The sequence below is a fragment of the Schistocerca nitens genome, chromosome 2 (assembly GCF_023898315.1).
Source record: "Schistocerca nitens isolate TAMUIC-IGC-003100 chromosome 2, iqSchNite1.1, whole genome shotgun sequence".
Lineage (NCBI taxonomy): Eukaryota > Metazoa > Arthropoda > Insecta > Orthoptera > Acrididae > Schistocerca > Schistocerca nitens.
This window is the reverse complement of record NC_064615.1, coordinates 836970463-836987335: the sequence shown is the minus strand read 5'-3', so window position 1 is coordinate 836987335 and position 16873 is coordinate 836970463. Positions and strand designations below refer to the sequence as shown.

Here is a 16873-nt window from a genome sequence, read left to right as displayed (position 1 = left end):
TCGAAATCGACCGAGAGAATAAACGTGTTGCATTAGTTATTCAACGCCCTTCGTATTTCCATCGCCCTCTGTCAAATGGCACTCTGGAGGTCGGTGGCTAAAATCCATATCCGCCCATCCAGATTTAGTTTTCCCGTAGTTTTCTTAAACAGTTTTAAGAAAATTCCAGGATGGTTCCTTTGAAAAGCTCAAACCTATCACCTTTCTCATTCCTCACTCGAGTTTATGCTACATTGCTAAGGACGGGGCGTCGACGGAACGACAACCCTGATCTTCCTTGTCCACCAAATACCCAGAAAAGCTAAACTTTGTTCCAGGTACGAATAGTATCATATTTCCTTATCTCTCCAGATGGAAGTTACAACGATTTAATAGACTGAGGAAAGCGGATGTTTCACTAACGAACGTGATTTCCCAATAATAAATTTTATCACTTTGGTAAAACAATTTGTAGAGTTTCCCATTTCATAGCAACACATTGTTTTCCAGACACCCTAAAACAGACGTCGTCTTGTCTGGTACACAGAGGATCAAATCCGGTTCACGTTATCGCTAGATTTTCGCCGTTTTGGAGGGAATGTCATTTTCACTTGATTAGAAAACCACAGAGGATTTAAAATATTGTACGTGTTTCTTCTTCTTCTTCTTCTTCTTCTTCTTCTTCTTCTTCTTCTTCTCCGTCTTCTTCTTCTCTTCTTACCACAATTTCCCCTCCCTTATTCGTCCCCTACTTCTTCTCAGTTTCATTTGTCATCATTCAATTTTGGATGAGCGTACCTCTCAAGTGCTAAGCGCCTAAATAGATCGTTATTTACAATGCGGGTGCTGTCGGACAAATGTAAGATAAAAATTGGAAAGACAATATACTTTGCTTATTTTCATTCCATAGATTGAAATGGGACCATTTCTGGGTTAACGTACCAAACCAAGCAAACACTAATCAAGTGCGAAAGTGTAACACGAACTATTTGTAAATTCACCAACGTCACGCAGACGCCTGTTGTTATCCCTTTCCAGTCCAACTTTTATTTACTTGTGGGAAAAAATATTTTTTCGCCTATTTCCCTACGTAATGATTGGAATGATATATGCATGGGGGCTTAATTAAATAAATGAAAATAATTATTATTTTTCGTAGCTGTAAGTCCGATTACGAAGTGTCGTAAACGGTTGGCCCTGACTAGTATTTGTACGCAATCTGACTGCATAGAACAACAACAAAGAATGAAACGAAATTTCCGTTAACACAATTAATTAATTAAGTCCCCAGCAACTATGAAAGCTACGAAACAACAAGGCACAAGTGTCGCTGTTCTATGTGTGGAAGTGTGATTCAACGTACACATCTGGCACGGTTCTTCTTCAATAAGACAAGAAATTTTACTTACCATTTATACTGAAGTAATTTAAAAAAATAGAAATACTATAGTTGCGCAAGAAAACCAGAAATACACTCTAATACAAGAACACAAGCCAGATGCTTTGTTGACTGAACCTGTAATGACGCATTATTCAAGACATTGAAATAATGAGAAAAAAAACCGAGTTTTGTTACCTTCATGTATATTGATGAAAAGCACTCTAATCATTACAATATCTCCATTAGAACAACATCTGCTGTCTAGCCCATCAAACAACTGCATAAAACATGGAACAAGCACTCCCTACTACAACATCTCAACACTGACTCACTACTGCCACATCTCAACAAGCACTCTCCACTACGACTTCTCGACAAGCACTCTCCACCACTTCTCGACAAGCACTTTTCACTACGACATCTCAGCAAGCACTGCCTACCGCTACTTCTCAATAAGCACTGCCAGTGGAGGTGGCGGAATAATACTCTCTGGCGCGATCTCTGGCGCTGTGGCTAAGTGTAGCCACCTTACATATGCCCCTCCTCCACGGGCTAGAATTTGATGGTATTTTTGCCAGCATTGGTGGTGAAAATACCACCAAATTCGTCCAAAAAAATACAGAAAAATAAAAGATAATATTAATACGTAAATATCACATAATTAGATAAAATTTTGGCTTTGCACTGACCTTTCAATAACCTAATATATAAAATACAGTAAGCAATACAAATTCTTTCATACATGTGACTTTACATAATAGTTTACACAATACACAAAAAATCAGTTTATACAAATGTTCACATAAAATGCTTTAAATTATTCAAAAAAAAAAAGTTGTTGATAGTTCCAGCAGTAGCACCCAGCAATGGTCAACAGGTGCAAACACCAACATGTGACATTATTTCAGTAGAAGCAGTTCCATCAGTGGCACCCAGCAATGTTGAACAGGTGCAGACACCAACACGTGACGTTATTTCAGTAGAAGCAGTTCCATCAGTGGCACCCAGCAATGTTGAGCAGGTGCAGACAGCAACAAATGACATCATTTCAGTAGAAGCAGTTCCATTAGTGGCACCCAGCAATGTTGAGCAGGTGCAGACAGCAACAAGTGACATCATTTCAGTAGAAGCAGTTCCATTAGTGGCACCCAGCAATGTTGGGCAGGTGCAGACAGCAACAAGTGACATCTTCAGTAGAAGCAGTTCCATCAGTGGCACCCAGCAATGTTGAGCAGGTGCAGACAGCAACAAGTGACATCTTTTCATTAGAAGCAGTCCATCAGTGGTACCCAGCAATGTTGAACAGGTGCAGACACCAACAAGTGACATCAGTCAGCAGAAACAGTTCCATTAGTGGCACCCAGCAATGTGACATCATTTCACTAGAAGCAGTCCATCAGTGGCACCCAGCAATGTTGAGCAGGTGCAGACAGCAACAAGTGACATCATCTCAGTAGAATCAGTTCCATCAGTTGCACCCAGCAATGTTGAACAGGTGCTACAGCAACAAGTGACACCATTTCAGTAGAAGCAGTCCATCAGTGGCACCCAGTAATGTTGAACAGGTGCAGACCGCAGTCCATAATATTCACTATCACTAATCACACTGTTCATAAGAGTTTATCAGCAGAAATTAAACATGTCCTAGTGGCACCAATCACGTAGAAAAAGTGCAAGTAACAGTCCATAATAGTCACTATCACTAATTAGACAGTTCATCAGCAGAAATTAAACATTTCCAAGTGGCACCCATTATGTTGAACAAGTGCAGGTAACAGTCCATAATATTCACCATCACTAATCAGACAGTTCATGCATGAACAACAGTTTGAATGCACACACAATTGCTTTAACAAAATTATTATCAATGCTGAAAAATAAACTCAATTAATAATTACCTTTTTAGTTTATTAGTTTCTTCTTCGACATTACATTCTTCCTGAAATTTTCTCCATCGCAAGTCGTCTTAACGTCGGACACGCACAGAATTTACCTGAAGTTCTTAAATATTTTATACAACCGTATCCTGAAAAATACTGAACGTTAATAACATAATTCATCAAGTCACTATAGCTTTATACTTAATCAGAGAAATTCGACTGTGTATTTGTTTACGGCTGTCAGTGCATTCGCACTGAGCACTCGATCAGCTGTAGGCGCGTGACGTAGGAAGTAATTGTTTGCGGTCAACGACTGCCTTGTGCGGCGCGCAGACTTCAGTGTTGCTTTGAGTATCTGCCGCCGCCGGAACACGGTGCGGTATCCTTGTACTCTCCGTGTGTTTACGTATAACTGTTAGTTTCTCTAAAGTATATCATTCCACAAAAATTTTAACGTTCGATATATGATGTATTCCCTTAGAGCGCCGAGATTTAACAGTTTCTACTTCGACAGTGTTATCATGAATAATTTTGCGAACTCTATATGGACCGTTATAAAGCAGAAAAAATTTGCGACACAAGCCCTTTCCTTTGTGAGACAAACGATGAGACTTAATTAACACCTTTTGACCAACTGACAAAATTTTTAAACGACCAGGACGTTTAGCTGATTTCTCTCTTCTAGCAGCCGCAGATGCAATATTTTGTAGAGCCAGGTTCACAACTTCAGAATGCCGCAGTTTCCGTGTAGGTGGTAAAGGAACTATTTCAGAAATGCGTTTTGTCGGTGCTTTATTTTTTAATATCAGTATAGGCGGTAAAGAAGTTGAATCATTAGGGAGTTCATTCAGAATGTTTTGAAAAATATGAAGATACTGATCCCAAGTTCTGTGATTCTGATGACAATAAAGACGACACAATTTATTGATTTCCTTCATCCATCTCTCTCAAGCGTTAGATTGAGGGTGAAAAAGTGAAATGAAAATTGGTTTAATCTTATGACGCCGTAGAGTACGAAGCCAAATTTTAGAGCGAAACTGTGATCCATTATCTGATATAACCTTATCAACATGACCCACTTCTTTAAGAAAATGTTTGATGAAAGCATTAGATACTGAACGAGCTGTTGCTTTGCGTAAAGGTGTAAAACACATATTTTGATGTCAGTTCCACTGCTACGAAAATGTACGCAAAACCATTAGTAGAACGAACCACTGGACCGAACAAATCGACTGCAGCCATCTCCTTTAATTTCGCTGGAATGATAGGAAACAACGGTGCTCTGTGAGAAATAGTTGGCGGCTTAGCCTTTTGACATAATTTGCATTTGGCAAGAACAGATCGAATACGTTTTTCCATATTACTGAAGTAGCAATTTTCTCGTAATTTATGAAAGCATTTTCTGGGACCAAAGTGTGCATAACTGAAATGTGTGTACCAAATCAGTTTATTAACCCACTCATCAGGAATACAAACTAACCAAACAGAGTTGTCGACCGATTTTCGTTTAAAAAGAATGTCATTACGAACTAAATGATACTGTCTAATCGCTACGCTTTCCTTTCTCCTCCACTTCTCCTTAATGTCCTTCCAGATTGGATCCTTATTTTGCTCCTTAGCGATGTCCTGGAGCGAAGACAAAATAAAATTCTCAAACGCAACACCTTGAATGTACATCAAACAATAATGGTTTTCTTTGCAGTCCTCTTCAGCACTTTGTTTCAAACCCATAGGTGCACATGATAAAGCATCAGCAACAATATTTGAAGATCCCTGTATGTAAACAATACTAAAATCAAATTCCTGTAGGTCCAACGCCCATCGTGACAATCTGCCATGAGTTAATTTTGTCGACATGAGAAATTCCAGAGCTCGATGATCGGTGTAAACCTTAGTACGTCTGCCAAACAAAAATATGCGAAATTTTGTGAAAGCCCATACAACAGCCAAAGCTTCAAGTTCCGTAATCGAATAATTCTTTTCGGATTTAGAGAGAACACGACTTCCAAATGCAATAGTCTTCTGTACTACAAAGCCGTTTTCTTCTACCTCTTGAAATAAATGTGCACCTAGGCCTTTGTATGATGAGTCCGTCGCCAAACAAAAATCTTTAGACAAATCCGGATGTGAAAGAAGTGGAGCAGCAACTAAAGCATCACGAAGTTGTTCAAATTCTGACTGAGCTTCCTCATCCCAACACCAATTAGAATTCTTTCCAGATAGTTCACATAAACGAGGTGTGGCCAAATCGTCCAATCTAACAAAGCGTCTAAGAAAATTACAGACACCAAGGAAACTACGAACATCGCGTTTTGTGGCAGGAACAGCATAATTACGAATAGCGTCTAATTTCTCTGGATCAGGGAGAATACCTTCTGTAGAAATAATGTGACCGAGAAATTTCACCTGAGAACGACCAAATTCAGATTTTTCCAAGTTCACTGTAATGCCAACTCGTGCAAAAATACGTAATAATGAATCCAAAATTTTGTTGTGTTCACTCCAAGAATGTTTAGCAATAAGAATGTCGTCAACATATGAAGTAATATTGTCACGAATATAAACAGGTAAAATTTCATTTAAACTAGGAATGAATGCTGCAGAAGATATAGTAAGTCCAAACGGTTATTTCCGAAACTGGTAACAGTTACCAAAGGCTAAAAAGGCAATGTATTTTCTACAATCAGGGTGGAGTTCTATTTGCCAAAAACTTGCGCGCATATCAATCGTGGATAAAACTTTAATTCCATGGAAATGTTGAAGTTCATCTAAATTTTGTGGGCGGTCAGTTTCAGGAATGATGATATTATTTATCTGTCTGGAATCCAGAACCAAACGAATTGACCCATCCTTTTTAAGAACAACGTGTAATGGGCTGGTATAAGAGCTGACTGCTGGCTCAATAATGCCCTGATCTATCATGTATTGAAGTTCACTCTTAACCTTGTCTCTGTAAGCCAAAGGAATAGCGTACGTTTTCCCGCGAAATGGTGTGTGTTCCTTTACTTTAAATAAATATTGTAAGCCTTGTATAGTTCCTGTGTGATGACTAAACACTGTAGCATGTGAAGTCAAAATGTGGTGCAGCTCTTCTCTTGCAACTCCAGCTTTCTTAACCTTTTCATTAATTAATTCTTCGCTATTAATTATATCATCCATCGCGTCTCTGTATCTATTGTCATTGTCATTGTCATGAATAAACACACTGTCGTCATAATGCTCAACGAAAACATCAGAAGTAAGAAACCTTAAACATTTTGTATCTGATTCAGATCTTGCTAAACACTCGAAAAATTTCAAACATTTCGGCATTCCGGCAACAGTCAAATTCACACTTCCTTCTTTAAAGTTCTAAATTGCCTTGTGTGTGTTAAGAAACTCCATACCTAATATAATTTGTGTACTGAGTAATGGAACAATAATAAAATTAGCACAAAATTCGTATCCTTGACAAATGAAATTTAGGTTGGTCTGTTGTTTAACTTCCACACTTTTTCCAGAAATAGCGCCTCGAATTGTAGTTTTAGAAACAGGTAACACAGGACAGGCAATAGTTCTTTCACATATACGAAAAACTGATTCACTAATGACGTTCAATGGGCTCCCAGAATCTAAAACTGCAGTGAACTTATTCTTACCCACACATACTTCAATAACAGGATGTAAAAACGCGTCTACATTATTTTCCTTTTCGTCTAGCAAAATGTCTCTCATGTCTTCCAGGCGTACGTAGTGTAAAGTCGTAGTGTCATTACTTTCTGAACCGTTTATATTGCTGCCAGAAGCCGAAGCTGCAAGTCATTGTCGATTGTTTGCGTCACGTCTTTGATTATTCGCGTCATTTCGCGGATCAATTTCTACTATTTGCACTTGTCTCCCTGAAGTTCTGTCACGTGGAGGATGCCAATTAGGTCCCTCCTGTCTGTTAGATTCAAATTCTTGGTTGTGTCTGTTATTAAAATTTCTGTTTTCCTGTCTGTCTGCATAACTACTTCTTGTATAATTTCGACTGTCACTTCTGAAATTATTGTTGTATCTACTACCCTGGCTATTTCTGTAGTAAGAATTTCTATTGTTGTATGAATAATTTCTGTCTTGATGATACCGATTACTGTTTCCGTATGATTGATCATTCCGGTAGGAATTACCGTTATTATAATTGTCTATGTAATTTCTGTTAGAACGTCTGTTATTGTCATAAGGCTGGTATCTATTGTCCTGTCTGTTACGTCTGTCATTCTCAAAATTACCCATATAACGCCCGTTCCGATCACTATCCCTTTTCTCTGAAAATCTAGTGTAATTACTGTTACTGAAAAAATTACAAGAAGTCCCGTCTTCGTTGTCATACTCAAGTTCTTGTAGCAAAGTCTTAAAAGTCTCAATGTCGTCTTTACATCTTCCAGCTAAAGCAATTTGTCTTATGGATTGTGGCAGCTTAGTTAAACAAATGCGAATTAATTCAGTCGGGCTATAAGGGTTGGACAGGAACTGATTCTTTCGAATCATGTCTTCAAAGTATTCTGCCGGCGTGCGGAACTCAGACTGTTTAAAATTACGCTGCATAATAAGACTGTGTTTGACTCTGTCTTGCGTGTTTTCGGACCAATATGCCGATAGAAATGCATGATAAAAATCATTTAGATTATTACAATCTCTAATGAATGCGCGCATCCGCGTCGCCGGTTAGTTTTCTAAATATCCACACATAAATTCCAGTTTGTGACTAAGTGGCCAATTTGGTGGAAGTGCGTACATAAATTGATCTAGCCATGAACATGGATGTATGTCATTCTTAGAATTACGAAAGATCTTAAATTTCCGAACAGTCAAAAAGTGTTTATAGTCAAAGTTTTCGCCTCGTGGCGACAAAGACCTACCGCGTCTGTCCCTGTCCCAATGTCGATTATTGTCAAGTTCGCGCGCCTGGCGCTCTCTTGTCGCTTCTCGTAAATGAAATAAATTACTTTCTTCAAACCCCTCTGCTATCTGTGATTCTAAATTTCTTCTACTGTCTTTTCCTACAATTTCGCCTTCGATTTGTTTGACTTGCTTTCGTAATGCCTCAACTTCCCTTTTAACATGTTGATTTACGTTCTGGTACTCTTCAGTTTCTGCAAATGGTAATGGAGCTGTATCATCCGAATCTCTGTCCCCATTTCAACTAAGACTTGTCAATTTATCTGAAATCTCCTCAACTCTTTCCGATAAGTCACCTAATTGTTCTCTCTGTTTATTTACGTCTTCCGTAAGTGTCGCGACTCGGGTTTCAGTATCGACACATTTGGTAGTTGACTGTTCATATTGTTGTGTTAGGTTATTTAATCTGTCATTTGGTACGGATTCCACGATTCTCTCAAATATTTCTTCCTTATCGTGTGCACGTTGTAAATTTAACTCTGAAAATTTTTGTACTATCACGCGATCTCTTTCTACCTGTTCTCTATCCTGTTCCCTTTGTCTAATCTCTACTGCAATTAATCTATTATTGTGAGAATTCAAAATCGGTTGTACTTTTTCTCTAATTTCTTTCTTTAATTCATCTTTCATGTTTTTGAAACATGTCCCTATTCGTGAATCTAACCGTGTTTCCATTGTTCCCATATCAGTTTCTAATCGTGTTGCCGAAGTTCCCATCTCTGTTTTTAATTCAGATCCTAACTGCTCCATTGTTCCCATTTGTGAGTCTAACCGAGATCCCAAATTTAATATTGCACTCATCAACTGCTCCATGTTAACTGTTTCAAAATTCTTTTCGCCCCTAACATTTCCCGCAAAACCAGCTTCCTTCGTCATAGCTGTAAAGCTATCTGTGTTCGATACTATTACAGAATCTTCTGTCGTTAATCTCGTATTCTGTAAATTTTCTGATTGAGAAAAATTTTGAAATGGTTCCGGACTATCTTCCCGACTTATTAAATTGTTTTCAACTCCATTATTCATCATACTGTTGTCCTGTGTTGGCGAGTTCGCCATGTCAACAATTTCGTCATTCTCACTATTCATCATTTTCGCCTTTTTCATCGATCGCGTAATCATTTACAAAACTCGTCACAATACGAAAATTACAGAGAATATAACACGTTGTCACCAACAATGCCATTCACACGAAATACTTCCCTCAAACACGATTAACGAACAATTGAAATAATTGCACTAAATTATCAAACGCGTAGACAACAAAAAATAAATTTTGCAAAATACGATTAGAAGAATGCCAATTACCCCCATTGAGCATGTTTGGGACTGGATGAAGCGTCGTCTCACGCGGTCTGCACGTCCAGCACGAACGCTGGTCCAACTGAGGCGCCAGGTGGAAATGGCATGGCAAGCCGTTCCACAGGACTACATCCAGCATCTCTACGATCGTCTCCATGGGAGAATAGCAGCCTACATTGCTGCGAAAGGTGGATATACACTGTACTAGTGCCGACATTGTGCATGCTCTGTTGCCTGTGTCTATGTGCCTGTGGTTCTGTCAGTGTGATCATGTGATGTATCTGACCCCAGGAATGTGTCAATAAAGTTTCCCCTTCCTGGGGTGTATATTTATAGAAAATGGCTCTGAGCACTATGGGACTCAACATCTGTGGTCATCAGTCCCCTAGAACTTAGAACTACTTAAACCTAACTAACGTAAGGACATCACACACATCCATGCCCGAGGCAGGATTCGAACCTGCGACCGTAGCGGTTACGCGGATCCAGACTGACGCGCCTAGAACCGCACGGCCATATATATTTATAAGAAATTTGGGATGACTCCATATGGCATCATTGGGCAGGATCTGTTTCCTTCAGTCAGGTGGTTGGGATCTCACAGTGCTCGGTAATGGAACTTGAATGAATATATTAATTACACAATTTGATGCAGTTTATTAAAGAAAAATTAGTACATACAATAATGCAACTTGCTTTTCAGGACAATTTTATGTTTTTTTTAAAACATGTATCGACGTCTCGAAATAAATCGACACCCCGAAATATATCGACATGTCGAAACAAATCGACACCCCGAAATATATCGACACCCCGAAATATATCGACACCCCGAAATATATCGACACCCCGAAATATATCGACACCCCGAAATATATCGACATGTCGAAACACACCGACATGTCGAAACACACCGACATGTCGAAACACACCGACATGTCGAAACACACCGACATGTCGAAACACACCGACATGTCGAAACACACCGACATGTCGAAACACACCGACATGTCGAAACACACCGACATGTCGAAACACACCGACATGTCGAAACACACCGACATGTCGAAACACACCGACATGTCGAAACACACCGACATGTCGAAACACACCGACATGTCGAAACACACCGACATGTCGAAACACACCGACATGTCGAAACACACCGACATGTCGAAACACACCGACATGTCGAAACACACCGACATGTCGAAACACACCGACATGTCGAAACACACCGACATGTCGAAACACACCGACATGTCGAAACACACCGACATGTCGAAACACACCGACATGTCGAAACACACCGACATGTCGAAACACACCGACATGTCGAAACACACCGACATGTCGAAACACACCGACATGTCGAAACACACCGACATGTCGAAACACACCGACATGTCGAAACACACCGACATGTCGAAACACACCGACATGTCGAAACACACCGACATGTCGAAACACACCGACATGTCGAAACACACCGACATGTCGAAACACACCGACATGTCGAAACACACCGACATGTCGAAACACACCGACATGTCGAAACACACCGACATGTCGAAACACACCGACATGTCGAAACACACCGACATGTCGAAACACACCGACATGTCGAAACACACCGACATGTCGAAACACACCGACATGTCGAAACACACCGACATGTCGAAACACACCGACATGTCGAAACACACCGACATGTCGAAACACACCGACATGTCGAAACACACCGACATGTCGAAACACACCGACATGTCGAAACACACCGACATGTCGAAACACACCGACATGTCGAAACACACCGACATGTCGAAACACACCGACATGTCGAAACACACCGACATGTCGAAACACACCGACATGTCGAAACACACCGACATGTCGAAACACACCGACATGTCGAAACACACCGACATGTCGAAACACACCGACATGTCGAAACACACCGACATGTCGAAACACACCGACATGTCGAAACACACCGACATGTCGAAACACACCGACATGTCGAAACACACCGACATGTCGAAACACACCGACATGTCGAAACACACCGACATGTCGAAACACACCGACATGTCGAAACACACCGACATGTCGAAACACACCGACATGTCGAAACACACCGACATGTCGAAACACACCGACATGTCGAAACACACCGACATGTCGAAACACACCGACATGTCGAAACACACCGACATGTCGAAACACACCGACATGTCGAAACACACCGACATGTCGAAACACACCGACATGTCGAAACACACCGACATGTCGAAACACACCGACATGTCGAAACACACCGACATGTCGAAACACACCGACATGTCGAAACACACCGACATGTCGAAACACACCGACATGTCGAAACACACCGACATGTCGAAACACACCGACATGTCGAAACACACCGACATGTCGAAACACACCGACATGTCGAAACACACCGACATGTCGAAACACACCGACATGTCGAAACACACCGACATGTCGAAACACACCGACATGTCGAAACACACCGACATGTCGAAACACACCGACATGTCGAAACACACCGACATGTCGAAACACACCGACATGTCGAAACACACCGACATGTCGAAACACACCGACATGTCGAAACACACCGACATGTCGAAACACACCGACATGTCGAAACACACCGACATGTCGAAACACACCGACATGTCGAAACACACCGACATGTCGAAACACACCGACATGTCGAAACACACCGACATGTCGAAACACACCGACATGTCGAAACACACCGACATGTCGAAACACACCGACATGTCGAAATACACCGACATGTCGAAATACACCGACATGTCGAAATACACCGACATGTCGAAATACACCGACATGTCGAAATACACCGACATGTCGAAATACACCGACATGTCGAAATACACCGACATGTCGAAATACACCGACATGTCGAAATACACCGACATGTCGAAATACACCGACATGTCGAAATACACCGACATGTCGAAATACACCGACATGTCGAAATACACCGACATCTCGAAATACACCGACATCTCGAAATACACCGACATCTCGAAATACACCGACATCTCGAAATACACCGACATCTCGAAATACACCGACATCTCGAAATACACCGACATGTCGAAATACACCGACATGTCGAAATACACCGACATGTCGAAATACACCGACATGTCGAAATACACCGACATGTCGAAATACACCGACATGTCGAAATACACCGACATCTCGAAATACACCGACATCTCGAAATACACCGACATGTCGAAATACACCGACATCTCGAAATACACCGACATGTCGAAATACACCGACATGTCGAAATACACCGACATCTCGAAATACACCGACATCTCGAAATACACCGACATCTCGAAATACACCGACATCTCGAAATACACCGACATCTCGAAATACACCGACATCTCGAAATACACCGACATCTCGAAATACACCGACATCTCGAAATACACCGACATCTCGAAATACACCGACATCTCGAAATACACCGACATCTCGAAATACACCGACATCTCGAAATATACCGACATCTCGAAATATACCGACATCTCGAAATATACCGACATCTCGAAATATACCGACATCTCGAAATATACCGATATCTCGAAATATACCGATATCTCGAAATATACCGATATCTCGAAATATACCGATATCTCGAAATAAACCGATATCTCGAAATAAACCGATATCTCGAAATAAACCGATATCTCGAAATAAACCGATATCTCGAAATAAATCGATATCTCGAAATATATCGATATCACGAAATAAAATTGTTCCAGAAGCTTAGTTGCATAACTCGCAAAAACCACCGAACTCGCAAAAACCACCGAACTCGCAAAAACCACCGAACTCGCAAAAACCACCGAACTCGCAAAAACCACCGAACTCGCAAAAACCACCGAACTCGCAAAAACCACCGAACTCGCAAAAACCACCGAACTCGCAAAAACCACCGAACTCGCAAAAACCACCGAACTCGCAAAAACCACCGAACTCGCAAAAACCACCGAACTCGCAAAAACCACCGAACTCGCAAAAACCACCGAACTCGCAAAAACCACCGAACTCGCAAAAACCACCGAACTCGCAAAAACCACCGAACTCGCAAAAACCACCGAACTCGCAAAAACCACCGAACTCGCAAAAACCACCGAACTCGCAAAAACCACCGAACTCGCAAAAACCACCGAACTCGCAAAAACCACCGAACTCGCAAAAACCACCGAACTCGCAAAAACCACCGAACTCGCAAAAACCACCGAACTCGCAAAAACCACCGAACTCGCAAAAACCACCGAACTCGCAAAAACCACCGAACTCGCAAAAACCACCGAACTCGCAAAAACCACCGAACTCGCAAAAACCACCGAACTCGCAAAAACCACCGAACTCGCAAAAACCACCGAACTCGCAAAAACCACCGAACTCGCAAAAACCACCGAACTCGCAAAAACCACCGAACTCGCAAAAACCACCGAACTCGCAAAAACCACCGAACTCGCAAAAACCACCGAACTCGCAAAAACCACCGAACTCGCAAAAACCACCGAACTCGCAAAAACCACCGAACTCGCAAAAACCACCGAACTCGCAAAAACCACCGAACTCGCAAAAACCACCGAACTCGCAAAAACCACCGAACTCGCAAAAACCACCGAACTCGCAAAAACCACCGAACTCGCAAAAACCACCGAACTCGCAAAAACCACCGAACTCGCAAAAACCACCGAACTCGCAAAAACCACCGAACTCGCAAAAACCACCGAACTCGCAAAAACCACCGAACTCGCAAAAACCACCGAACTCGCAAAAACCACCGAACTCGCAAAAACCACCGAACTCGCAAAAACCACCGAACTCGCAAAAACCACCGAACTCGCAAAAACCACCGAACTCGCAAAAACCACCGAACTCGCAAAAACCACCGAACTCGCAAAAACCACCGAACTCGCAAAAACCACCGAACTCGCAAAAACCACCGAACTCGCAAAAACCACCGAACTCGCAAAAACCACCGAACTTGTGAAAAGCAGGAGAACTACCTACGATAAGAGAGGGATTCATCAGGAAGGAGAGGAGTGGCGTCATTTTTTGTTTCTTTTCCTTTAGAGGATGGGAGGGATATGGCTGAAGAAAACGTAATGGACGTACTTAGGAATGGGCCGGAAAGCATGGAGGTGTGTGGAACGTGAAAAAGGCAAAATATCTGCTTAAAGGTGTAGTAACAGAAACGATTGCACTCTTATTCCCTTGTTGGGGTTAGATAATGGCACGTGTTTCGTGGAATTGCTGTAATTGCCATATAACTATTAAGAAGCCAAGTACCGCATTACGCAATCTAGAATAAAATGAAAAAATGGTACACCAAGAAAAACTGAACACACTAACTCTAGGATTGTATCGCAAACCCTGCCCGCTGCTCAGTTAAAGGTGACTGATCGCATATGCGTACAGTGTTGCCGAGTTGTCTATGACGTCCGTTTACTATCGACAATATACAACTTAGCTACAGACATTTATGTACTGTTGGTAAGCAAGGAACAGCACTTTGGGATCCGAGAGTGCGAATTTTTGTTCACCACATATATAATTATGAGCTTCACTTCACAAGGCAAATCACAAAACAATAAAAATAATAAATCTATTTACGAGCTTAAGAGACCGAAAAGACTAAATCTGGTCATTTGGAATTCCAGACTGTCGCTATTTGACGTTAATTTACAGAAAAATATCTCACGTAAATACTTTACGAAGTCTGCAAGCATCTCTGTCTCCGATATTTCGTTCGTTTTAATGTTTCGTAAAAAAACCTTTACTACTGGGTGTTGTGTGATGCCCTTAGGTTAGTTAGGTTTAAGTAGTTCTAAGTTCTAGGGGACTGATGACCATAGATGTTAAGTCCCATAGTGCTCACAGCCATTTGAACGAAACATTTACGATTTTCTCTTTTCGTTCAGCGATGGTATTCTGCACGCTGCAGTTGCAGCCGAAAATTGTCGTTGAAATATTTATCTGAAAATTCCACTATCTAATGGATTCAACAGAAAGTAAATTATCACTGTTCTTTCGCAGAAGTACGATAAGTATATGCATAGCACTGAGAACAATAGCAATATCAACTCTGATTTATTTACGTGACTTAATTACTTTATAATAAAATGGATAGGCACTTACACTAGGCATCTAATTCATTACTCTAAGCTCATGTAGTTTTCTCCTAGAAACAGTTTTTGGGCAGATTCGCTGCGATTTCCTAACATCACATTACACTATTTTCATATCTGATGTGTCAGTTTACTTAGATGACTGCCTTCGCTATTTTGTTAATTTTTACTTTCTCTCTCTCTCTCTCTCTCTCTCTCTCCCCCCCCCCCCCCCCCCCTGTGTGCGTGCGCGTGTGCCCGTTTTACATGACCTTTTTTAAACCTATAAACCTTTACGTGGAAACGAAAAATCGTGTAATCGCTTAATGCAATTTTCATAGTCAAAACGAAGTAAATGGACAGTCAAGTACTATCTCATACATGTGTTACTTGTGGTACTTTGGTCTAAAAATCCAGTAGTTATTTGCTCAATGTCAGGTAGAACATTTAAGTTCAATTCTCTTACATGGTAGATGAGCTTCCCACAATGTCTACAGCCATTGTGAAGACTAATTAAATATTTATTCTGTACTTTGTAATAAATAAAACGAGAAGTAATCACATACTCTGCTACCCGTAACCATAATGAAAATTGCTATTCCGTACTTTTGATTTTGGATGACGTGGGTTTTAGGCTGGGCGATGCACGAGCGCGGGCTCATTTTAAAGATCATATAACATGGGCGCATACGAATCACAAAAAAGCTGGAAATAAATAATATCTCGTCCAAATGCATATACAGTAAAAGTTCTTATTCAAATTATAAGAAAATATAATAAAAGTATCTGTTTCAGGCAAATCCAACTATTTCTTAGACAATCTCACTCAGCCCAAATGACTTTACAAGTAGATTTAAACGAAGAGAACTATTATCAGATGTAATAACTGTAGGAATGAGCTCATAGAATCACACCGAATAACAGACAAGCAATTGCCACTGGAAGAGCGGCCTGTACTATCAGCGACCTCCCCCACCCACTAAACCATTAATAACGTACAACACAACCATACACAGCTAACTACGACATAGACAAAGATACGCAGGACAATACAAACAGCTTACGACTGCTATACAACGGTGAAATCACCGTCTCTCAAGAGGACTTTGGTCACAACAACAAAATTTAACTCTCTCCTGCGATACCGTAATTCACCTGACAATTCATAAGAATTCAGCGGTACTTCAACCAGCATCAGTTACCAAAATATT

The 16873-nt window shown here is 41.0% G+C and overlaps 1 protein-coding gene across 1 annotated transcript in view; it reads left to right on the top strand.

The window, feature by feature from the left end:
- The window catches only part of LOC126235377 (uncharacterized), a 47167-nt gene extending 32622 nt beyond the window's left edge, over positions 1-14545 (top strand). Inside the window, exon 2 of the mRNA XM_049944100.1 lies at positions 13307-14545. Coding sequence (XP_049800057.1) covers positions 13307-14545 — 1239 coding nt within the window. The remainder of the gene's footprint in view (positions 1-13306) is intronic.
- The last annotated feature ends 2328 nt before the right edge of the window (positions 14546-16873 follow it).